The 16,678-nt window shown below is 34.2% G+C and overlaps 1 protein-coding gene across 1 annotated transcript in view; it reads right to left on the bottom strand.

Moving 5' to 3' along the window:
- Positions 1 to 4,657: 4,657 nt before the first annotated feature.
- Positions 4,658 to 16,678, bottom strand: part of LOC128663097 (uncharacterized) — a 131,432-nt gene continuing 119,411 nt past the window's right edge. Inside the window, exons 7-8 of the mRNA XM_053717257.1 lie at positions 6,306 to 6,405; positions 4,658 to 5,368 (exon numbers count right to left, since the gene is read on the bottom strand). Of these exons, the coding sequence (XP_053573232.1) occupies positions 5,260 to 5,368; positions 6,306 to 6,405 (209 nt within the window). The 3' untranslated portion in view covers positions 4,658 to 5,259. The remainder of the gene's footprint in view (positions 5,369 to 6,305; positions 6,406 to 16,678) is intronic.

The raw sequence follows: 16,678 nt of genomic DNA on the forward strand, positions 1-16,678 counted from the left end.
ATGCACATAGTGAACATTTTCGTCTGCTCTCTGATGCTAGCTTTATCTATGTGTTTAATTCTATATGTTTAACTAAACTTTTGTATTGCATTTTTATGTTTTATTTGTTTGAAAATACTTTGATCAGTTTGTCTACATGTAGGTAACTCTGAAGATACATTTGGAGCGATATCTTAGACAATAGCTGATATTGTTATCTCTATTACTAGGTCCAATATAGGACTATAGGTACACCTATAGGAGTTGGAAGTGATTACACTAGACATTTGTATCTTTATACACATCTATACATTGATTTGGATACCGTTATTTCAAATAGTTTTTGATACATTTATGATACACATTGATACATTCCCTTTTTGTTGTTACACATAGTTTGAGGGCGGGGCTTAAGAAGCCATTTTCTCAGTGCAGGAATAACAACTGAGGTTTGTGATAATATTAAATAGAGAATTTGTTTTTATCACTAGCAAGGATTGATGTTCTGCAAATGGACTATAAAGGACAGGATTCAGGAGCACAAATAGGATATCATGAAGCTAAGGGACACTAATGTAGCAAGACATTTTGCTCAGTTTCATGAAAGTGATGCACATTCCCTTTAATTTGTGGTTATCGATAATGGTATTACTTCTGGAAGAGGGGGGGACAATAGTAGAATACTACTACAAAAAGAAGCCAAATGGATTTTTAAGTTAAAAACTAGAATCCCTAATGGTTTAAATGGCAAATTTGAGTTTGCTTGCTTCTTATAGAAAGTCTTGATAAAGGCCTTTGGGATGTCAAAACGCGTCGACCACTGGTAAGCACATTTTCATTATTGTTTTTTACTTTAAACATTCTACACTTTTGTTTCTTTCTTTTACAGATGGATCAATTATTCACTTACTGAGGGGGTCCTTTTGAATATCCAATCCTCCCCCAGTGGAGTCTACCACTTCACTATACTTTGCGGAATTTACTATTTTTTGATATACCCCCTGGGAAGCCGACTAGTAACTGACATCACATTTTAGACCTTGTTTTATTATTTGACACATGGGTCTACAGTCCACGGAGTCTACTTTTGCATCACACTGGAGTTTGCAAACACCATTTTTGAACACTGACTGTTACGTTCACCGCAATTATCTTTTTTCCACATTAGACACTTTTTTTTTTGCTATTTTCCATATGGGAACTGTTTTTTTCTGGTCAAAGATTATTTTTATTGTTATTTTTGTTTTCAAAGACACTTTGCTATTTTTTATCACTGTTCATAGACACTTTGCTATGTTTTAATACTGCGACTGAGCTCACGGTCACTCCATATCTTGTGACCAGGCCCTGGTGTGTATTACAAACATTGTCTAACCGCATTGTTTACACATATTAGATATCATGTTTTAGCACTTAGGTCTGGTTTATCCAGTTCTTTTGTTGGGTATCACATATTATCGCTAAGACACTAGGAATTGGTTACTACCTTTACTCCACTCCACTCCTTGGACTAATTTTTTCTTTACTATTGTTTACACTGGTCACCTTTTTCAACATAAGTAATTTTCTTTCCTTACATTACTTTTACACGCGTATGTAAGAATATCATACCTTTGTGACCACAGTTTTTTAATTAATTATTATCTAGCGGTATGTATATACACCGTTTAGATATTTTATTTATAGCATCCAGAGACCTCCTTTTGTATAATCCTATTTTGTTTATTTTTAGTGCATGGATCCATGTTTTTATTACACCACAGCTGTATAAGGTTTTGGTAATACTGTATATGTTTTGTTAAATCACTGTACATGTAGTGTGAACCCTGAATTTATGAAACATTTGTATTACTTTGTTATAAACACATTGTATACGATTTGTCAAATCACTGTATATGTATTGTGAACCTGAGAAATTTGTGATACATTTTATTTGGATTAAATACTTTCTAGCTTTAATATTAGTTGTTCACTTGGTCATTTATCCAGACCCAGCCACCGTTAGGTTAGGCACTTTGGCTACCCTTTCTACATTAGACTATTATCGTTTGACAGCTAGGTGTCAATCATCCAGAGCTCAAGGGTCCACTATCAGCAGGCGCTAGGTGTACACTTCATGTTTCTTATAGAGTAAGATAAGATAAAAGGAGGATTTTTTTTTTAAAGTGGATGTGTTTATCTTTAATGTGCTATTTCCCTAAATAAGATGTTAAAGATGTGTAATTACAAAGTGAACACTATATAAGGAATAGGAATTCAAATACATATATACTATTAATGATGTTTGGTGTGTATAGGATACCTAATGGTTTAGTATTAGGGGCAGAACTAATAACATATGTAAGGTGGTAGAGTCAACCTTAAAGGGACACTGAACCCAATTTTTTTCTTTCGTGATTCAGAAAGAGCATGCAATTTTAAGAAACATTCTAATTTACTCCTATTATAAAATGTTCTTCATTCTCTGTAAGTTTAGATGCCAGCCCATTTTCTGGTGAACAACCTGGGTTGTTCTTGCTGATTGGTGGATAAATTCACCAACCAATAAACAAGTGCTGTCCAGGGTCTGAACCAAAAATTGGCTGACTCCTTAGCTTAGATGACTTCTTTGTCAAATAAAGATAGCAAGAGAATGAAGAAAAATTTGATAATAGGAGTAAATTAGAAAGTTGCTTAAAATAGCATGCTCTATCTGAATCACAACATAAAATATTTGGGTTCAGTGTCCCTTTAAATGAAAGAACCCAATTTACCTGATGAAATACAGGTGCTAGAAAAGTAGGAGTTCCTTGTAACCAAATAGTACACATGCTCTGTGTGGGGCGAAACATATGTTCTTAAACATGTTTTGGAATATACAGTTTATTGTTCTGGAATCCGATATAGACTGAAGTATGAAGTTTAAATAAATTAATGTTAAAAGGATACTGAGTGCTTTTTGTCTTCTCTTTGAAGGATAGTAACATTGTTTGCTTTGATCTCCTCTGACTGTTGCCTTAAAGTTTGAGTAGGATGAAAAACTCCTTTTGATATGGTCAGTGGGAAGTGGACTTTTCCTACTTCTGATTTGTCTGGACATTCTGTGGCATTACGGTTCTGGAGAAAAGTGAATAGACCATGAGTGTTTATTATAATGTCCATTATATGTGATTGTCTACCTATATCTAGACGTGAGATAAGTGTGGCTAGCTATGTTGTCTGGTGACTATAGAATACACATTACTAATATAATTTATAGTGGGTCTCCTATTTGCATTATTCATAAGCTTATAGCTTGTCAATGTGCAGTGATACTTTTCAACCTCATGGTATGTTATTAATGATGGCCGCTTCGTCTAACTACGATTTTGTACAGCTCCTGCCTTTCTTTTAAATGTATTAGATCATCTACAAATAGTATAGGTTTATGTTTAGGAACTGTTTTATAACGGCTAAAGGGTTAGTTATGCCATATACTAAGCTATACCTTTTTCGCTTATCTTTATTCTAAAATTACTGTATATTATCAATCTATAGTACATACTTGCTAGTTAATATATGCCTAATGGATTACACTGCTATGTCTCCACCTAATGATTAGGATATTGTCCTTACTATTTTTTCTGTAAGTTGGTTCTATTTTTCCCTAGTCTGTATACTATTTTACACAACCTACTCCTCCATCTGATATACTGTCTTCTATATTAGGTATAGTGGTGTTGAGTCCTTAAAAATAGTGTTTGATTGTCAGAGGGGTTGTCCAAAATTACTTCTATACCTTTGTTTGAGATATAATCGAGAAGTAGATAAATCTTGTTTATATTTTATCATAGACCCTAAAGGAATTTGCTATATCTCATATCCCCTTTCTTCCCCACATTAAAGGGACAGTTCACCCAAAAAATGCTCCCATTTAAATTGTTTCCAATTATCCATTTACCCACTGGAGTGTATTAAATGGTTTACAAGTAGCTCCTTTACCCTTATTTTGGCCTTTGAAATAGCTGATTTAGCTTGTGGTATCCCAACCTATACTGAAAGTTTTGATACTGGAGACTCAGCTATTGAATAGCCTAAGTAAACACAGCCAGCAGAAGAAATTAAACTCACAGAGTGGTGCAGGATAGTTAAGTGATAACATGATAATTTTCCATTGTTCTCTCTATGTATTGAGCTTTAGTTTTCCAGACAAATATAAGATAAGGAAGCAAGTATGTGTATACAAAGTTATAACATAATGAGATCTGATATTACCTGAAGCTCAACCCATTGTAATAGGCTGTAGTTTAAAAGCACAAAACCAGCTACTTCATATACACAAATAAACCTGAAAATTTAATTTCTCCTACATTTTATACTCTGCAGCTAGTATAACAAGTAATTAAAAATACATTGCTATAAAAACAATTTTACAGTGTACTGTCCCTTTAAGCTCTAAAACTACAATTTGAATGCCCTGCTAGTATAAAAAAGGGAAGCAATCAGTCATGAAATTAAAACATGGAGTGGTTATGTGATTTATAGATCCTGTCACATTCTCAGTTGAACAATGTGCATAGTATTGTGATGTTGCACATTACAGGCTGATCACAAGCATGTCTCCTGAATTCCAACCTATAAATATTGTCCTGTATAATAACATAGGATAACAATTTTGTTTTAAATTTTTTGTCATTATAAAAAAAAAATATAAAATTAATTTGTGCTCAAAAGACTTTTAATTTAATGTTCTTAGCCAATTACATATTTGGAAAATGAAGATATGTGACAGACTGTGTTTCTTTAATAAACAAAGTGAAATATATTTAAATTTATAACAAAATTCTAGAATACACAATTTTATTTAATACATAAATCAATGTTGCCATAATATTTTACACCTAATATAAGATAATTGTATTAAAAACACAAAACCCCTGGTACATATCTAGAGAGGTGATGCATGATGGCACAGTGAAACATATTAGTACACTATAAACCAAGCGTTACCACTTGATAACTTGTAAGAACATTTGTAGACACAATACATTTATATTCTTGGATTCTAGATGGTTCTTGTATATTATATTATATTATTAGATTTCACAAACTGTTTTGTTTAACCTGTGTTATTTGGCTTCTCTTTTCCAAATAGCTGTGATACTAGACTGTAATGACCACTAGTTCACTTTTCGTTCTAATGGGAAACTCTATCTTGGGAAAATGGGGGTTGTTGGGATATGAAGACTGTTCTTTTTTTATTTTATTTTTTTGTAATTTTATGTGCGGAAAAACAGATCATATACAGTTAATCTTTTCATTTTATTCCGGACTTGGAATATCTGCTGTTGAGGCATAGTCCCCAATAAAACACATATTAACATTCCGTTTAATTTTTGCATAACCTTCTTCACCCCATCCTTTACCCCAACTGTAAGAAAAGATAAGAGAAAAAACATGAATTAGATTTGCGCAGTCACATAACAAGTATAATGGATACTTTCAGATTCTGACAGCAGTTTGCCAATTGACAGAGCCTTCTCATTAGGGATGGGCGAATGTGTTTATATTCAAATTTGAATGTTAGAACAAATGTTATTGTAGAAATTTGATTTTCATAATCGAATGTTGATAAGAACGAATATTCTTAAAAATTCTATAATCGAATGCTATTTACAGTTTTTGAATATCATTTTTGAATTTGAATGTTTATAATTAGATTGAATGTCAACATTTGAAATTTCGAATGTAACATTCGATTAACAAATACTATTCAGAAGTTCAATAGTTCATGTGGTAGGGAATTTAGTAAATTGATACATAATAGATACAAATATATCAATGTGAATGTTTCTATTTCGAATATTGCATAATTCAAATATAAAATTTAAAGAAAACATTAGAAATACTATTACAAATATATAAATATGAATTTTCCGAATTCGAATATTGCATAATTCGAATTTTACCTTTAAAGAAAGTATTAGAAATACTATTACAAATATATAAATTAAATTTTTTCTAATTTGAATATTGCATAATTCGAATTGAATATTATATTTAAAGAAAGTATTAGAAATACTATTACATTAAACCAACTTTCAAAATTTTAAACGAACAAATGTGCTAAAATTAGTTTCATTTTTTGAATGTTGCAAAACATTTGCCCATCCCTACTTCTCATTATAGGCATTAAAAGAATCCTTTACTATTATATAGTATTCTTTCACTAAAACTCAGCTGTGAGGTTCTTATTATATATGTTTTGAAAATTGTTTTTGATTTCACAAATATATGCACATGTTAAAGAAGATGTGATAAATACTATTAACACATGTTTATTTACCTAAATACACATGGCAAATTACCTATTTCTAATTATCCAGTAGTCTGTTCCACATGATGAGCCATAGCCAATAATAGTCATTCCATGGTTAATGTGTGCAGAACATTCCCCATCATAGATCCCTAAATGAGAGCGCATGGAGAATGAATAATAAGATATGTTGTTGTCTTGACATGTATCTGGATCATAAAAAAATATCACACTTTTTTTTTTAGCTATCTTGAAGTTTTATACATTCTAGAAGACAAAGCCTGAGGATAGAACTTCTGGATACTTCAATAAATATATCACTGAAATAAAACAACAATACATAGTTCCATAGAGGTATAAAAAGAATTGTAATATATATATATATATATATATGTTAATGACAGGAGCGTCCACTAGCAAGACTTTGGAACATATTGGTGAATTGATGCTTAATGAATTCCAAACATGATCTCACATGATAATCTATGAATCTAGATGTTATTTACCAAGCCACAAAATCACAGTCAAATTGACAAATACATTTTAAAGAGTACAAATTGCTTATAAATATTGTATTATCACAAAAGATTTAGTGAATATGATGATATTACTTACATTTGAAAATAAAGAGCAAGTGCAATAACCATGGACAATAAGGGACCAATATGTTTCTTGCTGTTTTGATTTCTTCTTGACTCAGTGATATTAAATTATTTGTTAGATTTTATTCTATATTCTGTTCTCCCTTATGTTTAGCTCAAAATAATAATTGGTACAGCTGAATCACTCTATATGTTCAGGAGAAAATTGCTCTATAAAACTCATAGAATTGCCTGGAAGGTTTGTGACCCTTAGAGAACAACATTCAGGATGTGTGGCCTCCTCCCGCTTCCTGCAAGTTCAACTCATTCATACGCCTGTGCAAAGCATCAGCTTTGAATTCTGTCAATGGGGCTGAGCATCCCTGGCACTCCCACCACTAGGGTTCTGCTTGTTGGACACCTAGAGATGTGTATATGGTAGGTTTTTTTTTATTTGTAAATGTTAGGTTTTTAAGTTTTTTGTAATGTAGTTTTTTTTGGTAATGTAAGTTTAAAAAAAATTACGGCTAGATTACGAGTTTTTGTCGGTAAGGCTGTGCGGGGCTAACAAGCTTTTTTTTCTCACCGCTCCCTTAAGGCAACGCTGGTAGTACGAGTTTTCTTCAAGCCGGTGTTATCTTCAGAAAAGTGAGTGTTGAGCAAAATTTAGCTCCACATCTCACTGTAATACCAACGCTGCTTACGGTAGCGGTGAGCTGACTAAACGTGCTCGTGCACGATTTCCCCATAGGAAACAATGGGGCTGAGCTGGCTGAAAAAAACCAACACTTTCAAAAAAGCAGCGTTCAGCTCCTAACACAGCCCCATTGATTCCTATGGGGAAAGGAATCTTATGTCTACACCTAACACCCTAACATGAACCCCGAGTTTAAACACCCCTAATCTTACACTTATTAACCAATAATCTGCTGTCCCCGACATCGTCGCCACCTACATGATATTATTAACCCCTAATCTGCCGCTCCGGACACCGCCGCCACCTACATTATACTTATGAACCCCTAATTTTCTTCCCCCAACATCGCTGACACCTACATTATATTTATTAACCCCTAATCTGCCCCCCCAATGTCGTCGCAACTATATTAAATGTATTAACCCCTAATCTGCCGCCGCCAACGTCGCCACCACTATAATAAAGTTATTAACCCCCTAAACCTAAGTCTAACCCTAACCCTAACACCCCCCTAACTTAAATATAATTTAAATAAATCTAAATAAAATAACTACAATTAAATAAATTATTCCTATTTAAAAATAAATACTTACCTGTCAAATAAACCATAATATAGCTACAATATAATTAATAGTTACATTGTATCTATCTCAGGGTTTATTTTTATTTTACAGGCAACTTTTGTATTTATTTTAACTAGGTACAATAGTTATTAAATAGTTATTAGCTATTTAATAACTACCTACTTAAAATAAGTACAAATTTACCTGTAAAAAAAAACCCCTAACCTAAGTTACAATTACACCTAACACTACACTATAATTAAATAAATTACATAAACTACCTACAATTAATTACAATTAAATTAAACTAAATTACTAAAACAAACAAACACTAAATTACAGAAAAGAAATTACAAATATTTTAAACTAATTACACCTAATCTAATCCCCCTAATAAAATAAAAAGCCCTACACTAAATTACAAATAGCCCTTTAAAGGGCCTTTTGCGGGGCATTGCCCCAAAGTAATCAGCTCTTTTACCTGTAAAAAAAATACAATACCCCCCAAACATTAAAACCCACCACCCACACACCCAACCCTACTCTAAAACCCACCCAATCCCCCCTTAATAAAACCTAACACTACCCCCTTGAAGATCACCCTACCTTGAGCCATCTTTACCCAGCCGGGCACAAGTGGACCTCCAGAGCGGCAGAAGTCTTCATCCGATCCAGCCAGAAGAGGACATCCAGACCGGCAGAAGTCTTTATCCAGGCGGCATCTTCTATCTTCTTCCATCCGGAGCGGAGCGGGTCCATCTTGAAGACATCCAACGCGGAGCATCCTCTTCCATCCGACTGCGACTGAAGAATGAAGGTTCCTTTAAGTGACGTCATCCAAGATGGCGTCCCTTCAATTCCGATTGGCTGATAGAATCCTATCAGCCAATCGGAATTAAGGTAGGAAAAATCCTATTGGCTGATGCAATCAGCCAATAGAATTGAAGTTCAATCCTATTGGCTGATCCAATCAGCTAATAGGATTGAGCTCGCATTCTATTGGCTGTTCCAATCAGCCAATAGAATGCAAGCTCAATTCTATTGGCTGATTGCATCAGCCAATAGGATTTTTCCTACCTTAATTCCAATCGGAATTGAAGGGACGCCATCTTGGATGACATCACTTAAAGGAACCTTAATTTTTCAGTCGCCATCGGATGGAAGAGGATGCTCCGCGTTGGATGTCTTTAAGATGGACCCGCTCCGCTCCGGATGGAAGAAGATAGAAGATGCCTCCTGGATGAAGACTTCTGCAGGTCTGGATGTCCTCTTCTGGCCGGATCGGATGAAGACTTCTGCCACTCTGGAGGTCCACTTGTGCCCGGCTGGGTGAAGACGGCTCAAGGTAGGGAGATCTTCAAGGGGGTAGTGTTAGGTTTTATTAAGGGGGGATTGGGTGGGTTTTAGTGTAGGGTTGGGTGTGTGGGTGGTGCGTTTTAATGTTTGGGGGGTATTGTATTTTTTTTAACAGTTAAAGAGCTGATTACTTTGAGACAATGCCCCGCAAAAGACCCTTTTAAGGGCTATTTGTAATTTAGTATAGGATAGGGAATTTTTTTTATTTTGGGGGGCTTTTTTATTTTATTAGGGGGATTAGATTAGTTGTAATTAGTTTAAAATATTTGTAATTTCTTTTTTATTTTCTGTAATTTAGTGGGGGCTTTTTCCGTAATTTAGTTTATTTAATTTAATTGTAATTAATTATAGGTAGTTTAGGGAATTAATTTAATTATAGTGTAGTGTTAGGTGTAATTGTAACTTAGGTTAGGGTTTATTTTACAGGTACATTTGTACTTATTTTAACTAGGTAGTTATTAAATATTTAATAACTATTTAATAACTATGGTACCCAGTTAAAATAAATACAAACTTGCCTGTAAAATAAAAATAAACTCTAAGATAGATACAATGTAACTATTAGCTATATTGTAGCTATCTTATGGTTTATTTTACATGTAAGTATTTAGTTTTAAATAGGAATAATTTATTTAATAATAGTAATTTTATTTCGTTTTTTTTAAATTATATTTAAGTTAGGGGGTGTTAGGGTTAGGGTTAGACTTAGGTTTAGGGGTTAATAAATTTAATATAGTTGCAGCGATGTTAGGGCAGGCAGATTAGGGGTTAATAAAATGTAACTAGTGTTTGCGATGCGGGAGTGCGGCGGTTTAGGGGTTAATATATTTATTAAAGTGGCGGCGGTGTTCGGTCGGCAGATAAGGGGTTAAACATTTTAGTTAAGTGTTAGCGATGGGGGGGGGCTCGGTTTAGGGGTTAATAGGTAGTTTATGGGTGTTAGTGTACTTTTAGCACTTTAGTTAAGAGTTTTATGTTACGGCGTTAGCCCATAAAACTCTTAACTACTGACTTTTAAATGCGGTAGGAGTCTGGACAGGAAAGGGTCTACCGCTCATTTTTTCCAGCAATCGTAATACCGGCGTTAGGAAAATCCTATTAAAAAGATAGGAAACGCAATTGACGTAAGGGGATTTGCAGTATGCGAAAATCGTGGAAAAAAGTGAGCAGTACACCTGTACCTGCCTGACTCGTAATACCAGCGGCATTAAAAAGCAGTGTTGGGACCCCTCAACGCTGCTTTTTAAGGCTAACGCAAGACTCGTAATCTAGGCATTAATTTTAGGTTTTTTTAGGGTAAGCTTAGGTTTTAGTTTAATTTTACAGGTAGGTTTTTATTCATTTTATGGTAGCTAGTATAGTTTTTATTTAATTTATGGGTATTTAAATTGGGGTTAAGTTAGGGGGTGTTAGGTTATGGGGTTTAGTTGTTAGTTTATTACTTTGCTTTGTGGGGGGATCACGGTTTAGGGGTTAACAGTTTTTTAGATAGTTTGCAATGTGGGGGGATAGCGGTTTAGGCTTGTATTGTGGGGCAGCATCACCATACATGAAACATTGTACCAATTTAGCCACAGTTTCTCCAGCACATGGCTTGAGAGTTCAAGTATATTTGTGCTAGTCTGTGTGGTGTCAGGTACCATCGACTGAGAATTTTCATATTTGTTTCTTTAAATTTAACTGTAGAGGAGGATGAGCTCATATGTGTTATGATGGTGAGTCAATCTTTTTCAGCTATTTGAATTCCTAATTCCTCCTCCCATTTTTGTGTATATGATGGAAGATGACGTGAGTGGTATTGTAGAATTTGTTTGTAAGCTATAGATAGATGGCCTTTGATTTCTATTTGTTGGTAACAGATATTTTCTATTAGCGTCAACGGACATACTATCTCCTGTTTATCAGTATGTGTATCTAAAAGGTGGTTAAGCTGGTATATATTTATACCAATGTTCAAAGTGCTTAATATCAAGGTCGGCTAATTCTGTTCTTGGTCGTATTTTGCCATCTTTAAGAATTTTGTGATAAGGAAGTAGTGTATATATTGTGCTGTGTTTATTAGGTTGGATATGTTGTTTGGTCTGAAAAATGGGATAAGTAAGGATAGGAGTTAAAGTAGAGGGGATGGATGATACAGTGGGGAAACTTTTGATTATATAATCCCATAATCTTAAGGTTTCAACTGTTAATGTAGATGTTGTAGGTTGGGCTTTCTGTTCTGTTGAAGGTGATCAACATAGACTACCTAGATTAGGATGAGAAGCTAATGAACGTTCAAGTGTTATTCATTCTTTGTCTGCTTCATTTTTACACCAGTTAATTATTCTTACTAGGTGAGAAGCATATCTATAGTATTTAATATTTGGAGCTCCCAATCCTCCTCTATTTTTTGACATATATATATATATATATATATATATATATATATATATATATATATATATATATATATATATATATACGGTTTTCATTGAGACCCTAATCATGTGATTCGACCATATATAGGAGTTTAAAGTTCTTTGCACAGAATGCAAGTAGTTGTCTGGAAAGTGGATGGGTAAAGCTTAGAGTATATACAATATTTTTGGGAGAATCATCATTTTCACTGAATTTATGCGGCCCAACCATGATATTGATTTATGTTCCCAGTCTTGGAGGTCTTTCTTTTTTTTTTTTCTCAAAAGAGCTTTTTTCAAAAGAACTGAACATACACAGCATGCAATAAGTGTACACAGCATACTTCAAAATGATTACAGCCCAAGATATCAACGTAATTATCTGTTACATAAGCTATATAAAGGGTGTAAGAAATGCATATGGATAATCACCTTAACACGTAGAATCACAATCTTTAGTGTGGTGTATGTTTTAATTGGTCCCAATGTTTTATTTTTTTATTTAACTTTATAGACTACTTTTGGGTCTTTGGTTAATATATTTATAAACATTATTGGGCATGTATAGGGATAAAGAAATAACTTGGGTTGAGGGAAACAAATAATTATAGTATTAAAAGTGATGTATGATATATACATTTCTATATCAAAGGATATCAACTGGACAGTTAGTGTGTGGATAAATATAACTGAATATCTCCTGATCTATGAGACCTCTCTGCCAGCCAGGGTATTGTTTAGAGATTAAATAAATTGATGGTCAAGATACATAACATATTGCAACAGTAGGAGGAGTGTTACATAGTGCCTGATGTAGATATGAGAGGACAGAGTTTTCTAAAACAATGCAGGGAGTTCTGCCTTATATTCGTTAAAGAACATCAGATGAACTTTGCATGAAGATAGGAAATGTGGGTCTGAATGGAAGGAAACATAAAAAAGAATACTGATTAGAGCAATAGTAATAATGTCCCTCCTCTAGAGTGTGTGAACCTTAATTCAAGGGTGATGAAAGATCATGTCCTACATTACGTTACCACAGCCCACTAGTGGTTAAATAAATGTGTTGACAACATCTTACAGAATGTTATGAGATCAGCAGTTTACATCTAACTTCTAATGTGATATATGGTGTTATTGCTCTATGTACAATGATCGTTTGTACTATCCTGTTTGCAGCCTCGGCCGCTAGCCACAAAACAGGAATCAAACCATGATAATAACTTTCCATCAAGAACAAAAGCAGTAAGCCAAGATGCAAGAAGTAATATTGTGTTATGAATGTGATACAGAGGAGTCAAGGGCTTCTCGGCAAAGTAGGATCATGTGTAATATTTACATTTAAAAAAAACAATTAATTATAAGATAACCTTAAGCAGTGGTATAACGCTGAAGTATACTTAATTGCCTCAGTATGAATTAGACCGTTGCTTGAAAAAATGTGAGGAAAGTCAAGTAATATAAGCCTGATTTTGAAAACAAATGCAGACATAAATTAATATTTATTAAACTGTATAACATAATACATCACGCCCGATATGTCCTCTTTTATATATTCCACTCCGGTCTAAAGGGTATATTCACCCTGATTGCAGAAGTATTTTCTATTGTAAGTTATGAAAGGGGATCGTTGATGATAAAATGTAAATTTCTTAAGTGCGTAAGGCGAGTAGTGTTAGTCCGGTAGTCTCTTTAGCCTGTTTCAAGGCTTATGTTTGTCTGAATTAATACTGCTGAGAGGTGAGGGAAGTGCCGTAAGTATATGCCTTTGGTAAGAAGCTTCACAGTCGGATAAATTATAAGTCCAATAGTTGCTAATCCTTTATCGAATGTCTTCGTGTCCCCACTGGGCACTGTAGATACTGGACCTGGTGAAAGTGACAAAGCTGTGTCTTCAGAGGCTTGCAATGAAGGAATTAAGCTTTTTTCCACTGCAGCAATCAATAGTGGAAAATGATATTGTGCTGGCTCCGCTTGTATTGCAAGGTAAGTGTTTAAGGGCTCAGAGTGAACGGGTTGCCGGCATGGTAGTGCAGCATGGTGAATGCGCGGGTCATCTTGAATGTCTATGATTAACCCCTGCTCCTCAAATTTATCTGAGGCAATATATGGGTGGGTTGATATCTCCTTAGGGGTATTTTGTATAATCTGATTGTTCTTTATTGACATCTTGCTTGGCATGTCCAGCCTGGGTTCTTCTTTAGTTGCTTTCTGTGTGGAGAGTTCAGCGTTCTCAAGGAAAGCTTGGAGGTCTTTCTTTATATTTTGTAATAAAGGTGTATAGTTTAGTGGGAATAATTGAGATCTTTTTTTCGGGAATTTGTATACCTAGATATTTAATAGATTTTGGGTTATGCTGAAAATTAAAGTCTCTTTGTATTTTTCATATCAGGTGAGGAGAATTATTAAAGGGACAGTATACACTCATTTTCATATAACTGCATGTAATAGACACTACTATAAATAATAAGATGCACAGATACTAATATAAAAATCCAGTATAAAACTGTTTAAAAACTTACTTAGAAGCTGTCAGTTTGGCTCTGTTGAAAAGGAAGCTGGAAAGCCCACTGCAAGTGGCAAATAAGACACTCCCCCCCTCCCCCTTCTTTTGCATATGAAAAGACCCTTTACACAAACAGGAGCAAGCTGGAGATGGTAGCTGACAGTATTCACAACAAACTTTGGGGCTTGGTTAGGAGTCTGAAAATCAGAGCAATGTTATTTAAAAATAAGCAAAACTATACATTTATTTTTAAAAAAAACTTTATGGGCTGTATAAATAGATCATCTACAAAACATTTATGCAAAGAAAAAAATGAGTGTATAATGTCCCTTTAAGGCTAATAAATTCTGATTTTGTCTCGATAAGTTTACAAAAGGAAAATTTGCTATATTTAGAGAATGCTGATGATTGTGCTTTCATTGAGGATCTCGGGGAAGTTAATGTGAGCATTACATCATCGGCATATAATGCCATTTTGTATTGGGTATCTTGAACTGTGACTCCTTTAATATCATTATTTTGGTGGATATTAGTTGCTAGAACTTCTATAGTCAGGACAAACAACAAGGGGGATAATGGACATCCCTTTGTGCCATTAGTTATACTTATGCAGGATGTTAGTGAGTAATTTAAGCGTATTCTGGCCGTGGGGTTGTTGTATAAAGCAAATATTTTTGTGTGACCGAATCCAAATCTATGAAGTGTGGCTTTTAGAAAATTCCAATTTAATCTGTCGAAAGCTTTTTCGGCATCTATTGAGAGAAATATGGCAGATGTTTTGGTTTCTGTGACATAGTCTAGAAGATTGACTATTTTTATAGTGTTGTCTCTTTCTTCTCGATGTGGTGTGAAATCTGCTTGGTTAATATGTACTAATGTCGGAAGGATTTTAATTATTCTGGAAGTGAGAATTTAAATAAACATTTAATTATTCTGGAAGCAGATAGTTTTATATTGACATTGAGTAATGATATGGGTCTAAAATTAGATGGTGTAGTTGGGGGTTTTCCGTGCTTTGGGATCACAGTTATGTGCGCCTCGACCATATTCTGAGTGAAAGATTTCCCTTCTCCTATTTCATTAAACAAATTAAACAAATATGGGATTAAAATATCTTTGAAAAGTTGGTAGTATTTTACTGAATAACCATCAGGTCCTGGACTCTTGACTACATTAAACTCTTTAAGTATGCGGGTTAGTTCAAGCTGGGTGATAGCGGAATCCATTTCTTTCTGTTGTTCGGGTGTAAGAGTTGGTAAAGTGTTACCCTGTAGACATGTCTCTACTTCTGATTCGTTAAATAAGTAATCTGTATTTAGTGCTATATTGTAAAGTTTGAGATAGTATTCTCAGAATTGTTTACCAATTTCAGGAGCAGTTAATATTTTTTGTTTTTGAGGGGTAATCAATTTGTGGATGAATGATTTAATTTTAATTTTTTTAAGGGCTCTAGCTAGAAATTTTCGTGCCCTGTTGCCTTCATAGAAGAACTTTTGTTTAAATTTGTGAGTGATGGTTTGTTGTTCTTGTGCCAACAGTTCTTTTAATTTGTTTCTAATGGTGATTAGGTCTTTTGAGATTTGAGGGTCAGAAGGTGCTTTTTTATGTTGTAATTCTAGGTTAGATAGTTGTGTAGTTAGGTCAGAGTAGTGTTGACATGCTGTTTTTTTTTATATTGTGCTTTAAGTTTAATAAATTCGGCCCTCATGTAACACTTGTTTGTTTCCCAAAGTGTAAAAATGTTGATGTCAGGAGTAGAATTTATTGTAAAAAATTATTTTTAGTGATTTTGTTAGTGTTTCTGAGTGTTTAGGGTTGTTTAGTATAGTATCATCTAGTTTCCAGACAAATTCAGTGGTTCTAGTATTAGGCCAGTTAAGGCTCAACACCATAGCCGAATGGTTGGACCATGTAGTTGATTTAATTTGGGAATTGGAGAGGTGTGTTAGGCCTATCTGATTAGTAAAAAAATAGTCTAGTCTACTGTACATTTTAGTTGGTGCTGAGATAAAGGCGTAATCTTTTTTTATCTCCATGAAAATATCTCCAGGAGTCATAGAGATTATGTTCCCTTAAATTTTTCCATAGAAAGTTTGCAGTTTTCTTAGAAACACAGATATTTGGGTTAGAACTATCCTTTAATGGTTAAAGTGGAAAGTTGAAATCCCCCCCTAATATAACTACCCCCTTAGCCATATCTATCATTTTCTGGAACATCTTGCGAAAAAATAGAATATGTTTAGTATTTGGGGCATAAATGGTGAGAAGCGTGACTGGGGTACCATACAATAATCCAAAGACCCCTAGGAATCTCCCCTCTGAATCT

This window comes from Bombina bombina, chromosome 6, assembly GCF_027579735.1.
Source record: "Bombina bombina isolate aBomBom1 chromosome 6, aBomBom1.pri, whole genome shotgun sequence".
NCBI classification, from domain to species: Eukaryota; Metazoa; Chordata; class Amphibia; order Anura; family Bombinatoridae; genus Bombina; species Bombina bombina.